Source organism: Saccostrea echinata, unplaced genomic scaffold, assembly GCF_033153115.1.
Source record: "Saccostrea echinata isolate AGI-Se365-2 ecotype Australia unplaced genomic scaffold, CSIRO_AGI_Sech_v1 ptg000052l, whole genome shotgun sequence".
In the NCBI taxonomy this organism is placed as follows: Eukaryota; Metazoa; Mollusca; class Bivalvia; order Ostreida; family Ostreidae; genus Saccostrea; species Saccostrea echinata.
In genome coordinates, this window is record NW_026889801.1 from 3,559,477 (window position 1) to 3,584,435 (window position 24,959).

Below are 24,959 nucleotides of genomic sequence, written 5' to 3' on the forward strand. Positions count from 1 at the left end.
TAAATAATTCATAGTGTAGATTTAGAGATTCAAATACATGAAATAAAAACTATTGCAACGCACAATGAAGAGGAATTCACTTGTCATAAATATTTTTAAAATACATGTAAAATGAATTGAAAGTGGATGCAGTAATTACCCAGGTGTGCATATACATGCTATTTTGCAAGGATGTCTAAAACCTTAGAGGTCCTGTTAGGTAGACCCCTATTCAAAAGATTCATATGACAAAACAGCATGCATATCAGTATATATGTATTCATATGAAATTGATTGCATATTAATGGCACAATTACCATTTGATGCAATCATAACTTTTGACAGGTGGCGTGTTTGTTTAAGAAGAATAAAATATTAAATTTGCCAAATTAATATGAATACAGTGTACTTTTTTTTGTTCAAGCACTTTTATTTTTAATTGGCCGCATTTTTTGCATGACAATTTTTTATGACGTTAGGGAACAGAAACTGATAATCGTATCATGTTCCTCAGCTGAATTAATTGAACGCTAGTCTGAAAATAAGATAATTCTTATTCAGTAAAATAGCAACGTGCGCAACTTTATATCGATTACTCGTATGAAATGAAATAGGTCGTACGTCCATCGTATTTAAGAAAGTATAAGTTCTCTAATATTTCTTAACATCCTTATTTATAATATTGTAAATCTGTTATTTAGATTTAAAATAAAAAACTGATATGCTGTGTTTCATGTTGCGTTTAAATGCACTGCTGTGTTTCATGATGCGTTTGAATTTACCAGTTGGATCTCCAACGCTTTCAACAAAGACACAGGACTCTTCAAACGGATTTATACCTAAAATATCAAGAGCACCAAATTCTGCAGGTGAGTTACACTGAAAAGCGAGATTAATTACATGAAAAATCTTAACATGACTTCAGTTCTATCTTTAATAACTTAAAAACCATAGTCATCTTTTTTTTTTAATCGATGGCAAGAAATTGCAAGTTCATTCGTTTTATTTTCCGTTAGCAAATGTTTGTCTTACTGGATATCAAGGAGATAATTGTGATATAAAGTGTCGATATCCTAATTACGGTGATGGTTGTCAATCAATATGTTTGTGCGAGAAAGAACACTGTTATCATGACACAGGATGTAAAGGTAAGTTTATACATATTGCATAATTATGGACTGTTCGGAAGGGGGACATCAGGTCTAAGTTGGGTTGTCCCGTGGGCGCTTTTGCCCGAGTGTGACAACCCCCCTACTCAGACCTGATAATTAGTGATGGCTTCCTTTCTAGCAGTTTATAATAGGAATAAACTCTTAGAGGAATAGAAAATTCTGATTTGTCCATTGATGCGAATGTTGTTTCTTTCCCGCAGTTACCTCTAGACCCACAATACAACGCGAATGCATCTTGCTGCTAACTACGTTTTCGCAGTAACTACAAAAGTTCACCAAAATAATAAACTCACCTTGACTTAGTGGAGTTTGCAGGTTAACGTTAAAACTGAATACATATCCAGTATATCATATCTGCGCCTCTTCGTTACTGTCTCGCCGTAAACAGATGTTGAAGAATAAAATTTATTGACAAGATTGAGTAGCAAATACCCATTAAACCTCTAATCTTCTCCTTACACTGCTCTGATTCCTTACTTTCAAAATATGTCAACAAACAAGTTTGACGTCACCGTTAAAATTTACGTCACCCTTGTAATTTATTGTTTTCTGATCCAGCATATCAGGTACATAGTTAAAAATATTACCGGTAGTTATCATGCTAAAAACAATTTATTTTCATCTAATGTAAGATAACACAGTGCACCCTGTCAACCGGTGGGTGAGGAAGACATCACAAATCATCTCCGCGCACGTGAAATACTATAACTCAATCGGAATGATTGTAGAATTATATAGGATAACTTTAGTTGTCGCTTAAAGTACTTTACAAAATTTCCCTTCCTAATCTGCCATCTTTAGTTTGTCAGCATAGACAATTTTAAAGAAAGGACTAACTGAAGATGTATATATTGATGGGTATAAAGCTTCGGCGTCGGTAGATCAAGCCATTCCATGCTATGAACTGTAAAACAAGAACAAAAAACTTTCTGTTTATCTTGATCTACGTAAACTTCAATAATTTTCCTTTTTCAGTGCCATATAATCATTGCGAAAGAAACTATTCTCCACAGAGAAGAAAAGCTTTGATCTACAGTATCACTGTGCTCGGTGTGTGGGCTGTCATCCAGTATACAGTTTATATTTACCTTTCATTCGTCTACAAAACCTAGAATGCCTTTGAGAAGAATATGATGTTCAATAAACCCACAATAAAACTTTATTTTCTGGATATAAGAGAGAGAGAGAGAGAGAACTTTCGAATCTTCTTTATACTTCCTTAAATTTAGACTTGAAAGTCATATCAACAGAGACAAGGCTTTGTTTAAAGTTCCTTCTAAACATCCTTAAATTTGTATCTTCTTGCAGTGAATTTGCTGTTAGGTAATATTATTAAAGAAAACAAACCAAGTGTCTTTTGCTGTGTACGATAACGAAAATAATATTTGGAATCAAATTTTTCACATCAAACTGATTTTCTTTCCTTTTTATTTTTTGTCTCTATGTCAATAAAACTTTTTCATATTACCATTAAAGTCCATTCGAGGCTGATACATTTCATTCAGATTGTAATCGGCTCCCAAAGAACCAGTTTATTTATAAATATAAGTCGAAGGCTTTGGGCTCCAGAAATTTGCAATATTGTTCTGATCTAATCTCTAGGAAGGTTTTTTTTCTAGTGACAATGGGATCCTTGTTTAAGTACTTTCTATAATGGAGATATAGATTTCTTTTTTTCTCTGTCAAAAGAAATGTATTAAAACAAAAAATACAGGGATTGTATAAACAGGGGTTTTATATCATGATAGAAGTGAACAAAAACTGTTTTCTTCGTCAATAATAAATAAAAAATATTTTGTTCATGTAACTTCTGATACTTAATATATTTGAAATAATAATTCTATTTACAGAAGAATTGCAGTTTCAGAGAACATTCATATACTTGCCCAAAAGGGTATTTTATAAATATAACCTTAAAATAGATTAATATGTGAAAGTATTCTGAATATACAAAATTAAGATTATGAGCTTGAATAGTTTGACCTTTAATACTTCTGAAATTACATACAAATGATTTATTTTATAACTGATATGTAAATATACAAGCTTTATTCTTTATACTAGAAAATTGCTAATAGAAATTCAAACAAATGAAATATAAAAGCAGAAATTTATAGTAAAAATACGTTGACTTACTATAATAAAAAAAAAATATTTACAAAGTGAAAACTTTTGATGCTATAGTTAATTACAGTAAAATTATAGATTACTATAAGAGAGCATTATAACAATATCTAATAAAAGGTCAGTTGGCGTGTATTATTCATATGGTTTATTGCAAACTTGTTCATTTAATTGACAATGAGAATCGCGAAATATTGATAGTTCGTACTCTTGTAATATCACTTTATTAACCAGTAGTCTTTCTCGGTTTAGAAATTAATCGTACGCAGGGCAAATTCTTATCTATTAAATGTTTTCTATATCTTATTCTATATATAAATGCAAGAGTATTTTTTAATAGGATACAAACCAGATCAATTAGTTCACGTCACGGATGATTTTTCTGTGTATATGCATGTACCACTATTTTTCATTACTTCGTATTGTAACAGGTGACGTTTTTTGTTTGAGAATAAAAAAAATGCTAAATTTACCGATATAAATACCTTCTTTTTCGTACATGCAATTTTTCATTCGGTGGCATTTTGAGCAAGCATGTTTAAATTATTGAACTTATTATTAATTAAATTAAAACGCCAGGGATCGGGAACGTACTTCGTATAATGTACCTTAACTGACTTTTTTCAGTAGGAAAGCTTTTTTTAATATTTAATTTTGTTTTTTTTGTTTTTTCTGAAGACAACTTGGTTTCTTCGAACAAAAACGTCAGCACAACCAGGCTCTGATTAATATTTGTTTTCAGACTGTTTTGCCTTCTTTAAAAATCAAGGCAAGAAAATTCATTTTGTTTGTAAAGAATGACTTCAAACTCAATTTTAAGCATTTTATTTACCTAAAAATGGATGAAAGGCTGACAATTAAAAAAAAACTTTTTTTAAGCAAGTACTCCACTTTAACATACTCTGAATGGAATTAAATGGGTCGGTAAAATACATGTAAATAATAAAACAAAATTTCAGATAAATCAATCTATAAATAAAAATTGTTTGTTTTCTAATAATCCATGGTTACTGTAAACAACAATAGTTTTTTTTTTTTTTTTTTTTTTTTTTTTTTTTTTTTTTTTAATTAAGATTGCAATCTACAAAAATCGATTAGCTTTGGTAGCAAAAAGAAAGATAAATGTAATCTATAAACTGCAAGACTGCTATAATGCTTAGGACAACGGTGCTGTACAACATTACGTCTGTGATTTCTGAATGTTTTGTAGTACTACAAATCCCAAGTGAGTCTGCAAAAAAGATAATATATTGTATAATAAATGGCACATATTACGAGAAAAATTTTCTGATTTTAGAATAAAAGTTTGAAAGACTTCCAAATACTATACTATGCCTTTTCATGAATTTCCAAACGTTTGCTGAGAATACAAATTTCAAAATTATACAGGAAAATTGAAATCAATCCTTTTGAATTCGATGGATGATATTGTCTAAATAAAATATAATTTACCGTGCATATTCTTCATAGGACCTGCATTATTCTAATTTATATAAACTGCTCTGAAGCAAACATGATTATATCAAATGTACAGGAATAAGGAATTCAAAAAAGAATTTTAATTCAATCAATATGATAAATTATAATTTTAAGTAATTTACATGTATTGTAATGTGATAAAAATTCGTATTTAAAATACTTGTAATTGAGCTTATTACTCTTTCTAAATACCTTTTTTTCAAAATCTTTCATTCACATTTCTAAAACTTGCTGTTATAACAGAAAGATCTTCAGATTAAAGATTATTTTTGCTCAGTAGCTCAATTGGCTACAGCGTAAAAGATAAAAAGAGATTTGAGAACCATATTTTTGTAGAATAATTTTTCAACTCCCATTGGCTCCAAGGATAAAAAAATAAACACTATGAAATCTGATTGAACATCTACAGGGCGCAGCCTGCCAAACTTCTAAAGAGGAATTGGTTTCTGTTAAAGTTGTAAGAGGAATTTCAAAAAGAAGAAGTGAAGCAAACCGACGGAAATGAAAGCATTTGTATACCCGTACTTTCTTTGCAAAGTGCTGGTTTAATCATAGGTGAATAGTGTGCTATATGTGATGTTTACAAATCATGTTTTACCCACTCATCCTTTAACGTGATCACAATTTTCAGATCCACCACATTCACATTTTAATTGACATTCAATGCCGTAGCTTGGATACCTGCATGGAAATTCACATCTGCTTCCAAAATACCCAGATTGGCACACTAAAGAGAGGAATATATGATGTTAACCTCGTCTTTGATGTTATCAAAATAAAATTATCCCTCCGTTTCTTTGCAGCGATATTAGAATGACTTCCAATTTTATTTACATTGTTTCCTTCCGTCCCTTGACCTGAGGTGTATATAAGATGAGACAGCCGGGTTGATCAAAAAGTCTGTTCCGGACAGCCTACGTTTACTCTTAACAGGACAGAAGGGGCTAGCGTGGTACGTAATGTGAGGGTTACTTGAACATCTAACGTGTTGGGAACATACTTTATTGGTCATGGATTACATATATTTTTTTTATGATTATGCACTTTATATTCATATACGTGTGTGGAAAAAAAGATAGAAGCTAGAACGCTTCAATTTTTGAAATCTTTCGAGTGTGTTTCAGGGAACAGAAGGGATACCATAATTATTGCTAATTTAAATCTGTGATTAAATTCTATCAATTTCACTTTGATTATTTTTTTTTTTCAGATAGAACAGCCTTTTTCCTAAACCTACCCGAAAACATAATAACCATTCGATACCCCTCTAAGCTTTGAAATGTACCTTATATGGCTATAGCTAATTTATTTGTATTTCACTGATTTCCAATATGGATTTAAGAGTAACCTTTAAAGAATATGGGGACTGTAAATCCAGGAAGAGACGTTTTTGAAATACTCGGAACCTCAGGTAAAATCGTTAGAGACCCATCTAAAAAGACAAGAATTCAAAAGATAACCTAAAAGAAATAATGAATTGTATCTCCTATACAAATACATACTTCTGGACAGTAAATATTGTCTTATTCGATGATGTGTATTCCGAATCTTGCTTTCGATGATGTAAACTTAAAGTCTATTACGGTAAATTCAATTGTTTCAGCTGTTATTTAGTCTGGAATGTTGTCAAATCTTGCCAATTTCTTTGAAACCAGTGTTTTCCGGATTAAACAAGTTTTACTATATAAATATACATGCCTTCACACCCTCTTTTGAAGTTGCAATACCGTTCTTCACAGTAGCAACGCATCTGACAATCCTTCCCATAGCTAGGATAGCGACAAGGTCGCCGACAGTTTTTATCTTGAAATCCATCTTTACATTCTGATTGGAAAAACATGTCAGAGTCTTTAATCTGATAAAAGCATTCCACAAGGAAAGAAAAGAAAAGAGATTTAAATAGAACTTGTATATTTTCGTATTATACATGTAGAATTGACGAGACAAGAATAAACATAATACGAAAATATACTATATGACATCTCTTTTACAATTGCTCTTTATGAGGAATAAATTTACTTTCCTGATTGATTATTTTTTTTAAGTACAATTTATATCAATTAACATAATCAAATTATACTTTTCTTTGGGAAAAAAAATGATGTTCTCTCTTCCTGTTATTACAGGAATTGCTGGTATGATTTTGATTCAAAAAGTAAAATCTCCCCCCCCCCCCCAAAAAAAAAAAAAAGAGATTTGCGAGTACATATAGAAATCCCGTGTCATTCGCTATATCATGGAAGGAGAAAAAGTTTTAAATTTTTTTTTTTTTAATTTTCTTTGATTATTTAAGTTCACTGATATATATATTATCAAAAATCATGGTACATTTTGATATTGAAATAAGATATAAATTATGCTCATAACAAACAGACGGACAAGTCTCACATCAACCACATAATAATGAGATTTGATTCAGTGGATTCAAATTTATGATTTATGCATTGCATTTAAGAACACTATTAAGTAAATGTACACTTTCTGCTCTTCGCTGGCCTTTCTTTCTTTAAAACAATACTTGATGACCATTGTAACCCCAAATAACTAGAGCATGTGTGAATCGAAAATGCGAGGTGGAAGTTGATTCATTACCAGTATAATTATACATTGTTTGAAATTTCTTTTTAATTTCTCTTTAAATATATACTTGGAACTTTTGATAAAAAAAAGTAATGTGTTGTGAGGAAAGGTTTGATTATTCAAGATAGAAAGTGTGAAAAAGTTTCATTTTTACTTAAATTCATTATATAAAAAAAAAATACTGTTTGCAAAGACTTACCTATACACCTGCTCTGTGCTTGATTCCACTCTTTACACCCTTCATCATTGCTTAAAGATTTATGACTACCCAAAACAACAAAATATATATTTACCATTTTTAATCTACATGAGAGAGAGAGAGAGAGAGAGAGAGAGAGAGAGAGAGAGAGGCATGAACAATTCTTTTGTGTAGCAATGACAGAAGAGAGAATTTGAAATCGATCTTCACATAAAAATATACCTTGTAGATATTCCCTCTGCTAAGCATTGGATAAATACGCATGATGAACACATCAGGGCATACAATAAAAATTGCCAATATTGAACCATTTGTTTTCATATTAAAAATTATTTATATTTCTTGTTTGAAAACTCTATTCACGATTAGAGTACAGTTATACCATATGCAACAAAAATGGGTAATTAATGAGAGGAAGGTGCTTCATTTCCTATTTCATTATATTTCCTGATAGCATTTCCTCTATTGAATGTCATGAACAAAAAAATGCACTGAGGACATGCACATCAGCTTAAATATTTGTTAAATTGTAAATGTATTAAAACTACGATAAATAATATGTAAAATGAATAAAGGCACCTGTATCATTACTTCTATCTACATGTGCAGATCTAGAGGTATTTAGGTTTCTATAGAAAGGCATTTTCAAAAACGTCAGCAAATCAAATTCTTATCCATGGAAACCAATCAGTTAATTTCAAAATGCAACGAATAAGAAACAGGATGGAAACGTATTTTAAGAGCAATATCACATAGTATAAAGTTTAAATCAAATAAATTCATATTTCAGATGTTAGATCATATATTTTAAAGATCAGATTATATCCAAATTTTGAAATATTGACAGTAGAGACAATGATCATACAAAGTTCAAAAGGTACCAAAATGAAGAAAACATGAGGAGTAAAGGAAAATATTCTTGCTTTGATCGCATCTCTTTTTTGGGAAAAGTTTTGTGAAGAAATAATTGATTTTTTTTACGTTTGCAAGACACTGCAAGACATCGAGTGACCTACCTTTGAGTTGCAATGTTGTTTATTCAGTAATAATTGAAAATGTACGTTTTAAACAGTTGAATACATTTTAAAGATCGCGTTTAAATTAATGTAACCTATATAAAATGTCCTCACAATGCCTTTCTAATTTGAACATGATGAATCAGGACCAATGAAATATGGAGATAACGAACAGTAATCAAGTTCAAAAGACTATTTAAACAATACAGATAGGGAGCAAAGCAAATACGGACATCTAAAATACCTCATGGGTGGGATAAAGCGCCATGAAGGAGTAAGCAACCCCTGTCAACCGTGTGTCGTGTGCTTACTGTCATGATCGGGCGAACGGAAAAATCCGCAGATAATACAGGGTTTAAACAATCAATATCAGTATGAAAAACGTCAGTCAGCATTTGACTTAATGATGGATTGTATTAGTGACAAGGTCAGTATATTGAATAGAGAATTTGCGAAATGATGACTTTAATTGAGACTGCTGATATCCTTTTTTTCATCAACTTGTAGGTGTAGGGTAATGTTTTAGATAACAAAATCCGGATTTAGACCTAAGGTAATAAGTTTATATATACCGTGAGTACTTCCTAAATTTTTTATAAAATTCAGTTCTCTATGATTTTTCAATTGTCTTCTTGAGAACTAATATAGTATAATTATCTTTAGTTATCTCTTACAAATATCCCTTCAGCTTTTAAAGTCATTCTGGTCTTAAAATAATATTAATTTAAAAAACATAGATTATTTACAAGTCTTTATCACTGCGATGCCCTTGAGTTCAAGTAGGTACCGATTGCTTTCAGTTCAGAGCAAGCTCCAAGGTATAGAGAATTATCTTCTGAAACAATCAATGACGAGTGTTTACACCCACGAATAACGCCAAATATTTCTAGAAATTTTGGATCTTCATTACTCTTCGTTATCTTCATAGTTCATTCATTACTGTGGATTCTTCATTGTTCGTAGGAAATAAATGCTTGTGGATTTCGTGGGTCGCCCTTATCCACGAAATTTACATCCCCACTAAAATTTATTTTGTCAACATATTAATTTATTGAATCTTTTGTATCTATAAGTTTCCACATAATTACGTCCCTAAGAACCAATAAAAGTTAGTTTGCCCAAGAATATCGGCCCCCAAGAATGTTCCCAAAGTATGTAAAAACTTGTTTCTGAAACAAAAGTCAGTCCACTGCCAGTTCAGGCAGACGGTATTGCAAAAAAGTGATCTTTATGATTTTGAAATGACCCTGTAACTGTGAAAAATAACAAAGGGAAATTTTATATTAAGTTTTAATTCCTTCTAGGACTATAAATTTCTCCATATTGGCCAATTATACAATAAGAATTCATATATCATTTTTTTAAATTATTTTTTAATTGTGCTAAATTGTTGATTTAGTTATTTTCTCTACTTACGTTCAAAGATATGTCGTTCAGCATAACCCAACAATCTTTGTTACATTAAGGTAAGCAGATTTTTTTTTTATTTACGGTAGGAATTAGTGTTTAGGGATAAAGCTGGAACTCAATGTACAACAATGCATAGTTTACCTTCAGTTGTTGTTTTCAAAGACGTTTCAGTGACGGGAAGGATTTTAACAGTTGATTTTTTTCTACCTTCAGAAATATCCATTTCTGTGGCTTTCACTAAAAAAAAAATAACCTGTAATACAAGTCCATTGTTTATACAGTATCTTTATTCTACATTCTTAACAAAAAGAGAATTGATTAAACGTATATACAAATTGATGTAAAAAAAAAAAAAAAAAAATGTCAGTCAAAAACCATGTCATTCTGCACTGAGAAAAAAAGTAAATCAAAAAATTGATGTAAGATATATCAATATTTACATCTGTTCTCTTTAATTTGTCGAATTAAAATCTTAACGTTCACCCTTGCAGCTGAACATTTTATTGCACTAATTGAAATACCCTGACTTTATCAACTTCTCGTAGTTACTACTTTGATTCTTCAGTTCGGTATTCAAATACATGTATACTAGTACCCTCTGTCGACCTACTACACCCACCTTCAGCTTTATTTATTGACCATATAAACAGTATAGTCAAATTTGTATAAAAACAATAGGGTAACAATTGGTTGAAAACAGGTCTGACAGAATGTGACAAAATGATAAGCTGTACTACCAAATATATTGATAACATTGACTAAAGAATTTTGGTAATGCTGACTTCAAATGGGATTTGTGAAAACCTTTAAACATCTAATTTGTCAGTAGTCTGGATCGGCTTAAAGATTGATGTTCACACGTGATTTTGAAATAATATTTTATGAATAGGGAAAGTTGAGGATGGAACACATATATATTAGAAATGAAACATGTTCTAGGCGTTTGTCTACCATTCAAGCTAACCAAATATATGATCACTAAATGCTACCAGGCCGGGATCGTACATGAAAACGAAAAGACTGTAGATAAAATTAATTGCCAGTCTGATAAGAATTGAATTACACATTATATTGAAAGTTACCGATTGTTTTCATATTTATTCTAAGAACAAAAAACTATTTCTCTTATTGCAGTTATTGCAGAGAAACTGTTACTTAAAACAAAAGACGCATAATACATATATGACAGAGCGGTAAGACAGATTTAAATGTACCACCTACATATTCCTGAAAGAAATCAGACAATTCATCAAATTTGCATCCTCATCGTTTAATTTCTAAACCATACAATTGGTGTACTAAATTTTCTAGTTCCACTCTTTTTCCATATAAAAGAATAACTCATTCAAACCAAAAAAAGTGAAAAAAGAAAAATCTGAGAAATGATTTCTTTACCAGATGGAAATTCTCTGCATCCATACACGTGATGACATTCCTCATATTTACATCTGCATGTTGAACGACAATACCAGCCAAACGTTGGTGGAGGGCAGGAAACATTGCAATAGATCCCAAAATAACCAGCTCTACATTCTGCAGTATTAATAAAATATCACTGATATATCAATTTTTACACTCTACAATAAAATATAGAAAATAGGTGGGCTACAATTTATTAGTTTAATGTAATATTAATTTTTACTTACATTTTGATTTTGACACATTTTGTTTCAGATATACTCACTTATGCATTTATTGAGTGTTGTGTTCCAGATATACCCACTACAGCATTGACCCCTATAAAAATTATTGTTTACTTTCTTGAAATTCATCTTAAAACTACTGTCAGACCGAAAACTTTAATTATTCTAGAGATTAAGGTCCTTGTTTGCTCTGCTTCCAATTTGTATTGTTTCATTGGACCTTTCAGCTTGATTACTGTTTGTTATCTCTGTATTTCATTGATGCTGATGTATGTTCAAATTGTGAAGGAATTGTTAGCACATTAATAAAGATTGCATTAATTTAAACGCAATCTATAAGCCTGTAGTCAAAGTTTTCCAATATGAACTTAAATTTCTTCCAAAATATATTTGAAAAGATTTGTTTCGTACAATAAAATCACATATCAATTTATCAGTGGTGTTTTTTCCGCCGAAACATGGCTGAAATATTGCTGACTCGGCGTTAAACAATAAACAATCAATCAATCAACACATGACATCATCTAAGTATCATTTATTTATCACAGATGTTTTAATGATTATACATAAAGACTGACAGATATGACTCAAATCTGTAGAACTATTTATTTTAAAAAAAGAGTAATAATAGATATACATTACCCATCGCATAACTGGGAACTGGAAGACACAGAATGTAGAATTAAAATGTTCATGCAATGCATAAAAGACCAGCAATGCATTTCTTGCACAAGTTCAAAATGTTGCAAAATCGTCTAACTACAATTCATAATTACGATAAAAAATATTCCTGTTTCCTGGAATGTATTCATAAACCATAACATTGAGTTTAAAAATACAAAAATATTTGTTCTCCCATATGTACATTACATTGTTCAAATGAACATACAAGCACATATGTGAATTCAAACATGTATGTTTCCTATAAAATATCTGCAGTATTGTATAGTTATTTATGCTCAGGTATCTAGATCACAATTTGAGGAAGCATTCATATGTGCTCAATATGGTCATTGATTGAACAAAACAGATGTATGTAAAAGTTGCTTTTCTGAAGTAGTTTGGCATTAATTAAAAACAATTTGAGGACACCTGGCATAGTTGATCAAATTTTAGGAATTTAATCATTCGCAATGGTGAAATATTTGTTTTACCTTGTTAAAAATCATTCTAATTCTACATACAAGTGCCCTGAAATTGATGATAAAAAGATACTGGAGTTCCTCATTGATACATATTACCAATTTTTCTATCTATCTGTAATTAATGTAACAATAAGTATTTTAGGACATTTAAGTGTAATGTCAGATCTTTAAGTTAAGAATTGATTGTGTAATCATATTGCAAGGTCATATCACGTGACGTTAAAAAAGCTTCAATTCAAGAAATGTTATGGTAAACAAAGATTAATTTTGATGACTTACCCACACTCCTTCAACAACTTTCAACTGAAAGGACAAGGTATGGTAACGGCCGAATCTGACCCCTTATTTGATGTAAAAATCAGAACACAGTTAAAACTGTAATAGTTTGAATATAAGAACTTAAAACGATGCTTGTTTTAAAACCAGAACTAATTTTGATTCAAATTTTACATGTGGAGGCCACAAGAGGGTGCAGAAGTAAGACATTTTCCCGAATTTCCTCAATTCTGGTGGAATTTCGTCAAATTTGAGATACTTTTCACTTCGGAAAACATAGAGCACAACCTTTCCTATCTGAGATTTTTATACACAAGATGCATCTGACACTAGTGCATAAAATATATAAATTCGGTAGATAGGCAAGCTTGTGCTCTATGTTTTCTGAAACAAAATATGCTGTTAAATCGATGAAAAAAATGCATAAAAATGAGAAAATTCGGAAATCGACATATTTTCTGACCTTCCTGTGACATCTGTATACCCCATAACTTAGAACGAATACTCATTTTGTGGCAAGGGTGACACCATGTTTTTATTGATAAACTGTTGCATCATTCTAAAAGACACCCCAAACCAGGGGCCAAAATGGGGTCTTAGCCTATCTTGTCCTTTATAAGACAGCATATATATGTATATAGGCGGTTGATTTTGGTGTAAATGCAAGTGGCTGCTATGTTTTGTTCTGTATGATGTGTTTTGTTCTGTATACACTGTATATCATCCAATCATTCTTTTGATTTTTTTTTTTTTTTTTTGGGGGGGGTATTTTTATGCTGTATTTTATTTTGTCAAGGTTATTAATTTTAGTTGTGTCGCACTGGAGATCACTTTGTAATATTCAGGGGTTTTCATAGAAGTAACTTCTGCTGTCAGTGTTGTCTGGATCTCCACTTAGCTTGTTTTTTTATCATTACATAAAACAATAATATTCTTTTTATTTTCATCTAATAAAATGACAATATCTACACAATACTTGTGTTACGTTATGTGTGGAATGTTGATCCCTATTATATGGATTCTGCCAGATCAGCAATATTACATAATAATATCTATGTAGTCTATAGAGAGGATCTTTCAACAATCTGTTCGCATTACGATATATAGACACCGATTGTGCATTCCACATGTACATACTCGACCTGTTTTTATATGACCTTGAAGCAGAGTTATACAAAAAAAAAAAAAAAGAAAAGAAAAAAAAAAAAAAAAAGAAAAATGAGAAGAAACTCTTGCTTGTGCCTTCAAGTCAACATTTTACAGCATTTTTTGTTGAATAAAAGCATTTTTTTACGTGACTGAATTTCTTTTCTTTTTCTTTAATAGATTTCCAACCGATCACGGTAAATAGAGGTAGGGTGTTTGTGACTGGGAGACTGGCTCAATTTTCGTTTGCCGCACCGCACCAAAACTAAGCATAAGTAGTGTTTATTCCTTCGCCAAGCGCACGGCAATAGAAGTGAATGTCACGGGTCTTCCAGAGTAGATCTTAAAATCGAGGTCCTGTTTCAATGTTTGGTTGGCACGATAAAGAACGCTCAGTGCTAAATGACAACGAATGCTGAATATAGGTCTTAATTTAAAGGACAGACTGCATGACAGAAAGACAGAGGGACAGACAGACGGACGGACAGACTCAGAGGAAACCTACAGTCCCCTCCGGTTTCACCGGTAGGGGACTACATGTAATAACTTTACCAGTATATGGTGACGTCTCTATATGAGTGAAAAATTCACGAGTGAGAGGTAAAATATACATACAATCAATCAGACCAAATGATTTCCTGAGGTAGACCTACATTTAGTTGTGGAGACTGCATCAGAATATCCCCGTGTAGTGAAGTAAGGGTATATGGTGTGAAATTTTAATAAATTCCCAGGATCCAGCAGGCTCCGTACAAACAGCCCACAATGCAATAAAAGAAGATGCGTGTACGAATTTTTGGAAGTCTTCATTTGCCTTTAATGGAAATATTTCTCGGAGTACGAACATTATGCCAATCTACAATTAGATAAGTCGAAATATTTTGTAGATTTTTAATCTAGAGGTGGAGTGACTTTAAGGTTAAGTACAGTTTGCGGAATTCATTAATTTCCCCTTATCACTACCAGCAGACTGGCGGCAATGACGTGCTGGAGAGAAGTTTATAAAGTGTTTACGGATATACGTAACGCTGTGGGAATTCAACGTGACAGTAGATTGAATGACTACATGTACCTCAGCAGCCATGGGCTACCAAACTGGATTATAGCTATTATGTTTGGTTGATTGATTGACTGATTGTATGTTGTTTTACGTCCCATTCGAAAATTGTATATTTTTAGGGAGAGGTCACCATACACCGGTAAAGGATTTCAAATTTAGTTCTGAAGTCAGCACTCGGGGCAACTGAGCAGTAAGGATACGTTATTGTGTTTACGCTTACTGTGACAAGGGACCTCGGTTTTTTAGGTCTCATAAAGACCCCTGACTTTCATTTCTAGTGCCGGTGTAAAGACGAACAATGACCCCCATAGAATAATGACCGGGGGGTCATTTTTCAACGACAGAAAATGACCCACCATCCGTAGAAAAAAATTGAATTTCTGTAGAAAAAGAGCCCTAGGGGTCATTTTTTTTATGTGTGCGTCTTATAAAAAATTCACCCCCGTTGAAAAATGAACCCTTTTCCAACGGAGTGCATGATACAAAATTTATAACGTGATTGATGCCAATGTTTGAACTTCAATTATTAGTATTATTCTTTATGCCCTTTTTGACCAACACTGGACAAACGCGCAATTAAAATGCAAGAAAACAATATTTTCATACTAATTGTTAAGCCATTATTTACACACTGAATTGTCGACGGATTTTTCCGTTATTTCCCGATCATGGCAAGGAGCACACGGCGGGTGTGACCGGTCGGCAGGGGGTTCTCACTCCTCCATGGCACCTGATCCCACCTCTGATGTTTTGAAGGTCCGTGTTTGCTCTGTTCCTATTTTGTTTAATGGACTTTTGAGCTTATACTGTTCGTTATTTCCATATATTTCTATCTTTTAAGCCTATTGTGTTCTCAGCACATATTGAAAATCGCAAAATAGCTACCATTGGTTATAACTCTCAACGTAATTTCCCTTTATGACTGTCTTCCATTTGTATCATATTTTGATATTTGACTGATTATAGACATTCATAGCTAAATAACACACAGGTGGGATATTCTAGCTTTTCATTGGTAAACATGTCTCCCAATGTTATCAGCATGCTTTGAATAGGATCAACTTTAAATAAAAATGAAGGAAAAAATAGGAATGAGATAAGTTTTCGGAAATAAATACGGAAAGTTATGCAATGAAATATATATGTATACTTTGAATGACACAAAACGTCATGCAAATTAGGTAGAATGTTTCGAAAATGACATATCTCCTTCGAACGACATACTGTTGATATATACATTTCTTAATGAAAAAAGGTGAAGATAACGAACAGTGATGAATTTAAAATATCCACAATACAATTTTGTTAACAGGGCATAAAAAAGGACCCCCGAAAATTGCAGAGGTCGGATCAGGTGCCTATAAAGAGTAAGCATCCCCTGTTGACCCGTCACACCCGCCGTGAGCCCTATGAATAAATCAGGTACACCGGACACTTCGTTGTCGAATTTAGTATAAAAGCAAGGACCAAACATTTCAGTCAATTATAGGTTATATTTGTTGACAGGGTCATTGATACGACCATTGAATTTACGAACTGCTGACTTTAAACGAGGATGTTGAAACCCCTGTTACATCAACTTACATGTATTTGTCAGTAGTCTGCCTCGATTTAATCGTGCTCTTGGGTATCGAATACGTTGGTAGACGTAAACATTATATACAAATGATACCGGAATATTACTTCATAAATAGGGAAAGTTAACGATAGAAAAAGCTGAAGTCATCCCGTTTGTCAGATAATTTCGTTGTTAATTGGTCTTTATCGTCTATAGTCAGTAGAACGGCCAATTGTGAAGCAGACCTGGCAAACATAAGAAGGACATAAAATTTCTACATGTCTGAAATATATACAATCGTGCATTCAATTTTATTTATAAACAGTGGTCTACTCTATGGGGATTCTTTTTCAAATATATAGAAGTAATAAAGAAGAATCCCAGTATAATGTACATTCAAGTCTGTAAACATGGTCGTTTGAGAATAGGATACATACATGTTCGAGGAATATTTTATTTCTAAAATCCACTTTAAAACAGTGATACATTTGTCAAATCAATATAGAATCATTTCAATACAGTGTTTATTGAAGTAGATTAAAGTTTTCAATTTATAATTAAAGACAGGCCATTTCATTGACCTTCCAGGTGAATATAAGGATTAATCTTTCCTACATTGAACTCAAAATAGATTTAAAACAATTCTGAAATTCACCTGCATCTAAATTCCACTCAAGTGAACATATTATTCAGGCACAAAGAATCGGAGAAGAGGGAGGGATTGTCCCTCCTTTTCTGAATGTAAATTTTAGCAATTTCTAGTTTGAAAATGTTCATTGAAAGTCTCGTAAAAATCCCTTCTTTCTATAGTTAAAAATCTCTCCTACATGAGTGGACAAGATGAACATAACATTCAGGCACATACATGTAGAATCAGGGGTCGGGTGTCCTCCCCCTTCCATTTCCATGAACTTTTTTTTATTTTTTCGCTTGAGAATGATCATTGCAAGTCTGATTGTCCTACCCCTAACTTTTTGATGCAGTAGAGTAGAAGGAAATCCCCTTCAAATCAATAAACTTTTGAGGGGTTTATCAAAGATATTTCTAAGGTACATATGTAATTTATCATTTTGCCTCTTATAATGCGCCATTTCCCTTTCGATGCTATGCCTGACATTTATTTTTTCTACACTGCACCAAAACTAGATTTCAAATGCAAAATTAATACTTGTTATGCTTATGTTAACTCCGATTCTTTCACTGTGTTTGGCTAGGACTTGAGCAAATGTAAACAAGAAACTTGACATGTCTGCTTAATCAGTTTGTATCAATTTAATCGTTGAATCATATAATAACACAGTTATTGCTGTTTTTTTTTTTTTTCTGTCAGGACGATCAGTGATTTTCCACCATCGAAAAACAATGCTCTTCTCGCCCTTTGGGCTTGTTAAATCTTTAGCTCCTCTAGATTCTGAATCATCGCATTGACTTAATTACTTTAAAAACAGCAATAATTGTATAATGTAATGAGATCATCACATCATCGATTTATTCCCAATTTAGCTCAAGTGAGCATGTTGGCCAACAGGTCTCTTGATTTGTTATTTTTAATTTGCCCCCTAAACATTTCAACTTGAAGCCGCTTTAATCCACAAGGGGTCATTATTCTACGGGGGTCATTTTTCTTCACGTGGGGTATGCAGATTTTTAGGGTGATGACACTTTTTTTACGGGCAAAAGGGTCATTTTTCGACGTCGAATCATTATTCTATGGGGGTCATTATTCGTCTTTACACCGGCCGCTTGGCGAAGGAACAATCACTACCTATGTTTATGTATTAGGTTTGACGCAGCGCGGCGAACCAGAATCGAACCTGTGCCTCCCGTTCACAAAGCGAACGCCCTATCACTAGGCTACCATAACCGGTTCGATGATGTAATGAGTTTCAAAATAAATCGAGGAAAGAGACGGCTGCGTTATTTTATCTTATTTATGTTTTATGCGATATCGTGCATTTTGGACGGACCTGTCTAACCTTGTTTGTGATAAGGTACATATTTATAGGAAATCCAGACATTAGAACAAATACCTTCGCAGTATTTGCATTGCAGTTCTTTGCCATCCCAGACGGGCCAGTTCACTTTTATTCCGTTTGATGTAGTAAACACATAAATACTTAGATATGTTAAGGAAGACAATTTGAAATGTGAACTAGAACCTTCTTCATATGTTTTACTTTTAATAATCTCTGTAACAAAGCAACTGAATAAATATAGGCAAGGTAAAATAGATTCACATAATGAATAGATTTGTACTCAGTACCAATTAAATCGTTTTCATTAACTGTGTGTCACGTGACTAGCGTAAAAATAGAATTGTTTAGCTGAACGTTAACCTGAAAATTAAGTGTTAGGAGTTTGTGCTGTATCGGAACTACTCGTGATTTTGCCAAAAATGTGTGCAATAGCGAAAAACTGTCATCCTCGATCAATTTTTTGTCAATAAAAATGATATCATGCAGACCAGAATCAGATTCAAGTATTTTTTAAAATATACATGAAATAAAAAATTGATATTCCATATTTCAGCTCAAACAGTCTAGTCTATGCCCTTGACCGTTTTAGGTTAATTGGGAATAGTTTACAGCGTTGGCGATAGATCTTCTTTACATTTTCAGTTGCTGTGCAGCTCTAAAGCGTCTTGATAAATTGCTTATCTTAAACATTTAAATAAATGGTTTGCTTTAGTTTTATTGATTAGATTTAAAAATTGAATTCATTTGATTATTAGTCCCCTACCGGTGAAACCGTCCGTCTGTCTGTCTGTCCGTCTGTCTGTCTAGCTGTCTGTCCGTCTAGCTGTCCCTCTGTCTGTCTGTCAGTCTCTCCCACTTGGTTTTCCGCACTTTTTTCTAAACGCTAGCAGATCTTGAGCTGATTTTTGATACGTGAGTGTATCTTGATGAGTTACAGATCAAGTTTGCATTTCGTTCCACTTCAATGATTTTTGACGGAATTACGACCTTTTTAATTTCTCAGGGTTTTCCGCATTTTTTTTCTAAACGCTTGCAGATATTGAGCTGATTTTTGGCATGTGAATTTACCTTGTTGAGTTATAGATCAAGTTCGCATTTCGCTCATTGTTTTTTGACGGAACTACTTGGCATTTTCAATTTTTGACGGGAACCAGATTACACTTGCCAACACTTGTGTTATTCATATATAGTTATTTTAATGTCAAAGGGTTTGAAAACACCACAATCTTTCGTGTGTTATATATATATATATATATATATATATATATATATATATATATATATATATAGAGAGAGAGAGAGAGAGAGAGAGAGAGAGAGAGAGAGAGAGAGAGCTATATTTGAAATATTGTTTCAAATAGTAACCGAGTACAAAATTAGGGTAAACTTTAATTTCCTAATGTTACTCATTTGCTATTCCATGAATGGCGTAAAATTACAAATAACGTGCGCACGTTTGACGTTTGTGATTAAGTACATGTAAATTAATCTTAATTAAAGAGTATCTACAGTATTAAGTTTTAATTTTAGGCACATGTAGGTTGTGCATGAACGCAAAATTATAATTATTTGCAAACAAAAATGTTTGCGAATTTAATGCTCCTCCGCTTTATGCCAAAATTTTAGATCTTAATCAAAAGTATAAACAACTTGATGAACTCTAGAGAATGGCTTATATGTGTACTTTATCAAGAATGGTATAATTAGAGACGGCATACCTTGCAGGCATAGCCAGATAAATTCAGAATTGATTTGATACTGTTTTGACAAGCAGTGGTCATTATTCATCTTATATACACTTTAACAGTATTTAAAGGGTTTTGATTTTGAAAATGCTTAGTTTGATTCGCAATGCCGTATTTCTTCCAGTTAATCTGAAAAAGTATGTCCTGACTATACAAACGGCGTATCCAAAAAGCAGAAAGGGCTTTTCTTCCAATTAGTGTCAAAATCATATGAGTCGGACATAAATAGAATTTTAGAATAACGAAAGGTTATAAAGTTATGTAAAGCCAAGCATAAAGTTAAGACATTTTGTAATTTTTCAGCGTGAGAATAAATGAAATTTAATCACACAAAAGGAAACAATAAAGAAATAATTGCAAATATTTGAAAAAAAGAAGTAGATTAAACTTAATTATTAATGAAAAGATTTCAAACTTTTCCCGGAAATTCATCAGATCTTAACTTATAATAAGGAAACAATACATCATTTCAATTTGGTAATTTTTTTTTTCCATATGCAAAAAAAAAAAAAAAGAAAGAAAGAAAAAGAAAAAAAAAAAATGGCAATTTGCCTCTATGGCTAAAGAACATTATGTCCATTTCGTGGTTACCCTTTTAGTGATATATTTATATATATAACAAAACCAAGTTTCTCAAGAACACAAAAATGTCAAAAGTAAGTTACTGGGCATTAACAAGTTGTGAAAAAGATTGATCCACTCCTCTGTTTCCTAAACTGCGCGTCCAACAAGTCGGTAACGTCATACACGATCTGTTAGTACAGCAAGATCATACTCGGTGAACACAGGGGCGGTATTATTATGTAAAAACAGGTTATAATCGGTATATGATGAAATATTTGAGAAACGGGGAACACAAAAATTATTTTTGCATGGCTGATGACGGAAATCTTATGTAGGTATATCTTATTTCGCTTATTTAGCTTACGTGTGACGTCACAGTTGGTTTTTCCCGTAATCGAGAAATGTAGTGACACGTTTTTTGCCATGCTTATGTCCTCTTTAACGATGTCCTGTGAAATATTGAGGTCAGCTTCATCATTCGAAATTTTTACAGTTAATCAATAATTTGAAGGATTTGCATTTCAAAGTAAATAAAAAAATATTGAATGATAGAATTTTTTGTAAATTACGTTATTTTATTGTTTAAGTTGTCTTAAAAAGTGCGTAATTTTCCATACCCAGATGCAGTGTGATAGACAAAATTTGCTTTTTCGAATTTTAAATCTATTTATACTCTGAAATACTTTAAAAGATACATGTCCAATTTAATATGTTTTATATATGCTTAAAAAAATCCCATTATGGACAGAGTAAAGAGTCCGGAAACATGAAGAATTAAAACTCCACTTAGATACTGTAGGGCATAGTATTTGTCAACCAATATCTCCAAAATAAGGTAAGAAACCTAGTCATATAACTGCTTTAAGATATGTGGGACATAATTAGAAATATACAAAATATAAAAAAAAATGAATGACAAGTATTTTTTCAGCTCAAGGTCCTTTTCCTCCTTAAACCCTTTAATCTTGTTATCTTATTGGTTCTATATTTATATAAGGGTTTGTAAAACAAAACAATCCCTTTGTGGATATTTCCTATCAAACTAATTAGAAGTGTTTAAAAAACAAAGGAAAGTAAATTGTTTAAAATTCCTGCAAAGAGTAGTTTACTTTCATATTTTATAGATACATCTTTAATGACTGATTAATTCCGTTTAGACTTCACTAACTGCAAACAATGATTCATTCATTTAAATGAGAACAATTTAACCTTGACTTTTCCTTATCTTTTTACCTCGGGATCAGGAGTATACAGCTGCGAAATTTAATTATGTTTGTAACCTAAAAGAACTTTTGATATTGATTATGAAAATGACGCACCTTGTCCTCACCTAATTTGTTTTACTTTCTTTACCACGACATATTCCATTGCTCTGATCTTACATTTGGCCTTCTTGTTTCTATTATTATGAGAAAAAATATCAAATTGTATGGATTATTAATAATTTACCATTTTTACAAGGTATAAATGTCTCATCGAGAGTATTCATTTAAAAAAAAAAATATTTCTAATTTGCAGCCATAAATTTGTAAAATTGTGCATCTCCTGAAAGGAAACATAGAGAGAAAGCCCTATTGTACAGTATCATCATCCTGGTTTTGTTGGCAATTGTGCAGTTTACAACTTACTTTTATCTTTTCTTTGTTAATAGTTCTAAAGAGTATGCTATGAGTAATATGTAAAGTAGAATTTTAAAACAAATATGGTTATGAAAAATGAATGTGGAAAAGAATTAACTATGACATAATAAACCACATTTTATCACTCAGTCATATTTTTTTAAAGATGTTTTTATTTCTTTTTTTTTTTTTTTTTTGTGCTTTTATACCTGAGTAATCTCAGAAAAAGGGCCACTTATTTAATGTCATCAGAATATCTTCTATCACAAAAAGCGTGATTTTTAGCGAACAAATAATGTGGAATCATATTGTTCGCTAGGAACAAATGTTTTGAAGTCACCTTTACCCAAGGATTTATCACAAACAATAAAATATTGATATAATGAACAGTATTCAAGCTCGAAGTCCATTAAATAAAAACAAAACAAATTGGGAGCAGAGCAAACGGGGACCTCCAAAACCATCCACGGTTGGATCAGGTGCCATGGAGGAGTGAGTATTCCCGGCCGACCGGTCACACCCGCCGTGTGCTCCTTGTCACGATCAGGAAAACATTTCAGTGTAGACATTCCAGTGTTTAAATAATGGCCTAACAATTAGTATGAAAAAATGTCAGTCAACATTTGACTTATTGATAGGTTGATTTGCTGACAAATTGTATCGACCATAAAACTTGCAAAAAATGATGACTTCAAACGAGACTGTTGATATCCCTGTTTCATAAAGTTGTTTGTAAATAGCTGGCCTCGTTTAAAAATTGTTCATACGTAGAGCATGTTCTTGCGTATCTAATCAACTTGGAGACAGCAACCTATGCAAGGATAAGTTACAACTCTTCAACAACCCACCCACCCCCAATTACCTGTATGTAACTGATGTGTTAAAGAGCATTAATTATATTCGGGTAATTGGGGATTGGGTGGGTGTGCAGAGGTCCAAAAGTTGACCTTTTATTAGGTTCCGATATTGTTATACTCGTTACAGGGAAGAATGCAATCGAAGATCAAAATGAGTAAAGGTAGACAATCTGCTGATAAAATATAAAAATATTTTATTTATGTTTGATGATATCAATATATCAGTTTCAAATGTGTTTCTATAAATGTAAAAATAATTGCAGAACCCCTCCCCCAAGACAGCAGGAGTTTGATAATTGATGCCTGGAAGCTTTAAGAGTTGACACATCAAACATATCTTTATCTGAATAGATCCATGTCTTTGTAATATCTGAAAATTTCTTGTAAATAAATAATTAAAACATAATGATTAAAATCTTCTTTCAAAATTGTATTTACTTTTTGGCATTTTCAAACCTATTCTAGATAAAACACGATAATCGGTATTCGTGCAAGTAAGTTGAAAGAAAATGTGTACGTACTTACATGTAAAATGTTCATTTTACAGGGATGTTATCTTCACTTTGTCAACCTGGGGTGTCTTTCTTTTCAGATTTGTTTACTAATCAATTTACTTTATATTTGTATATGTATCCTTGAAAATTTTTAATTCGTTTATTCTATTTTCATTTTCTTACATTTATCGGTCTCATTAAAAATGATTATTGATTAAGTATCAGAGTCAACGACTATTTGACACTTAGGGCAGAGGGGGGGGGGGGGGCTGCTGATGATAAAAATATGAAATGACGCTTCTGTGTAAAAGGATATTATATTCCCAAGTAAGAAGACTGTAAAATTCACAAGGTGAACGCAAAACATTGAATACCAGAAATCAAATAAAAAGGGATTGCTAATTGGGTTACTGAAATGAGGGAGCAATGACATCCATATACCCGTATATAGAATCTCTAAAAAAAAAAATATGCAATTGAACCCTGGTGAAATATGCCTACGTGACTAATCAATACTTAAAATGTCTGTTAAGTTCAATGAATCTTATGCTAAGCCAATAGGCAGCCACGAGTTTGCTACACCCACAGCCACTAACCAGCAAAACCGCCAAATCCCTTCTGTTCCTGACCTTCTTTTTTTAATGACATGGTGACGAGGTTTATACCACCTTATCCATTCAGAAGTATCCAGAAAGCTATCGAAAACACTTCAATGAAAACATAAATTCATAACGACTAACATATTCTGGGGAGTGTAGAAATCACGCTGATATGTAAACCTTAAATGATGGGTTTCCAAGTGTCTATTTTTAGTTAGCCTTATTTCACTCACTCCTGTAACCTACTTGATATGTAAAAGTTATACATGCATGACTCTTTTCTTTTTTAAATACACCGGAAATTACAACCTTTTAAAA

General features: G+C 32.2%; 1 protein-coding gene across 1 annotated transcript in view; it reads left to right on the plus strand.

The window, feature by feature from the left end:
• Positions 1-745: 745 nt before the first annotated feature.
• LOC133204275 (cell death abnormality protein 1-like) overlaps positions 746-24,959 on the plus strand; it is a 54,967-nt gene continuing 30,753 nt past the window's right edge. The window contains exons 1-2 of the mRNA XM_061340014.1: positions 746-848; positions 996-1,127. Of these exons, the coding sequence (XP_061195998.1) occupies positions 746-848; positions 996-1,127 (235 nt within the window). The remainder of the gene's footprint in view (positions 849-995; positions 1,128-24,959) is intronic.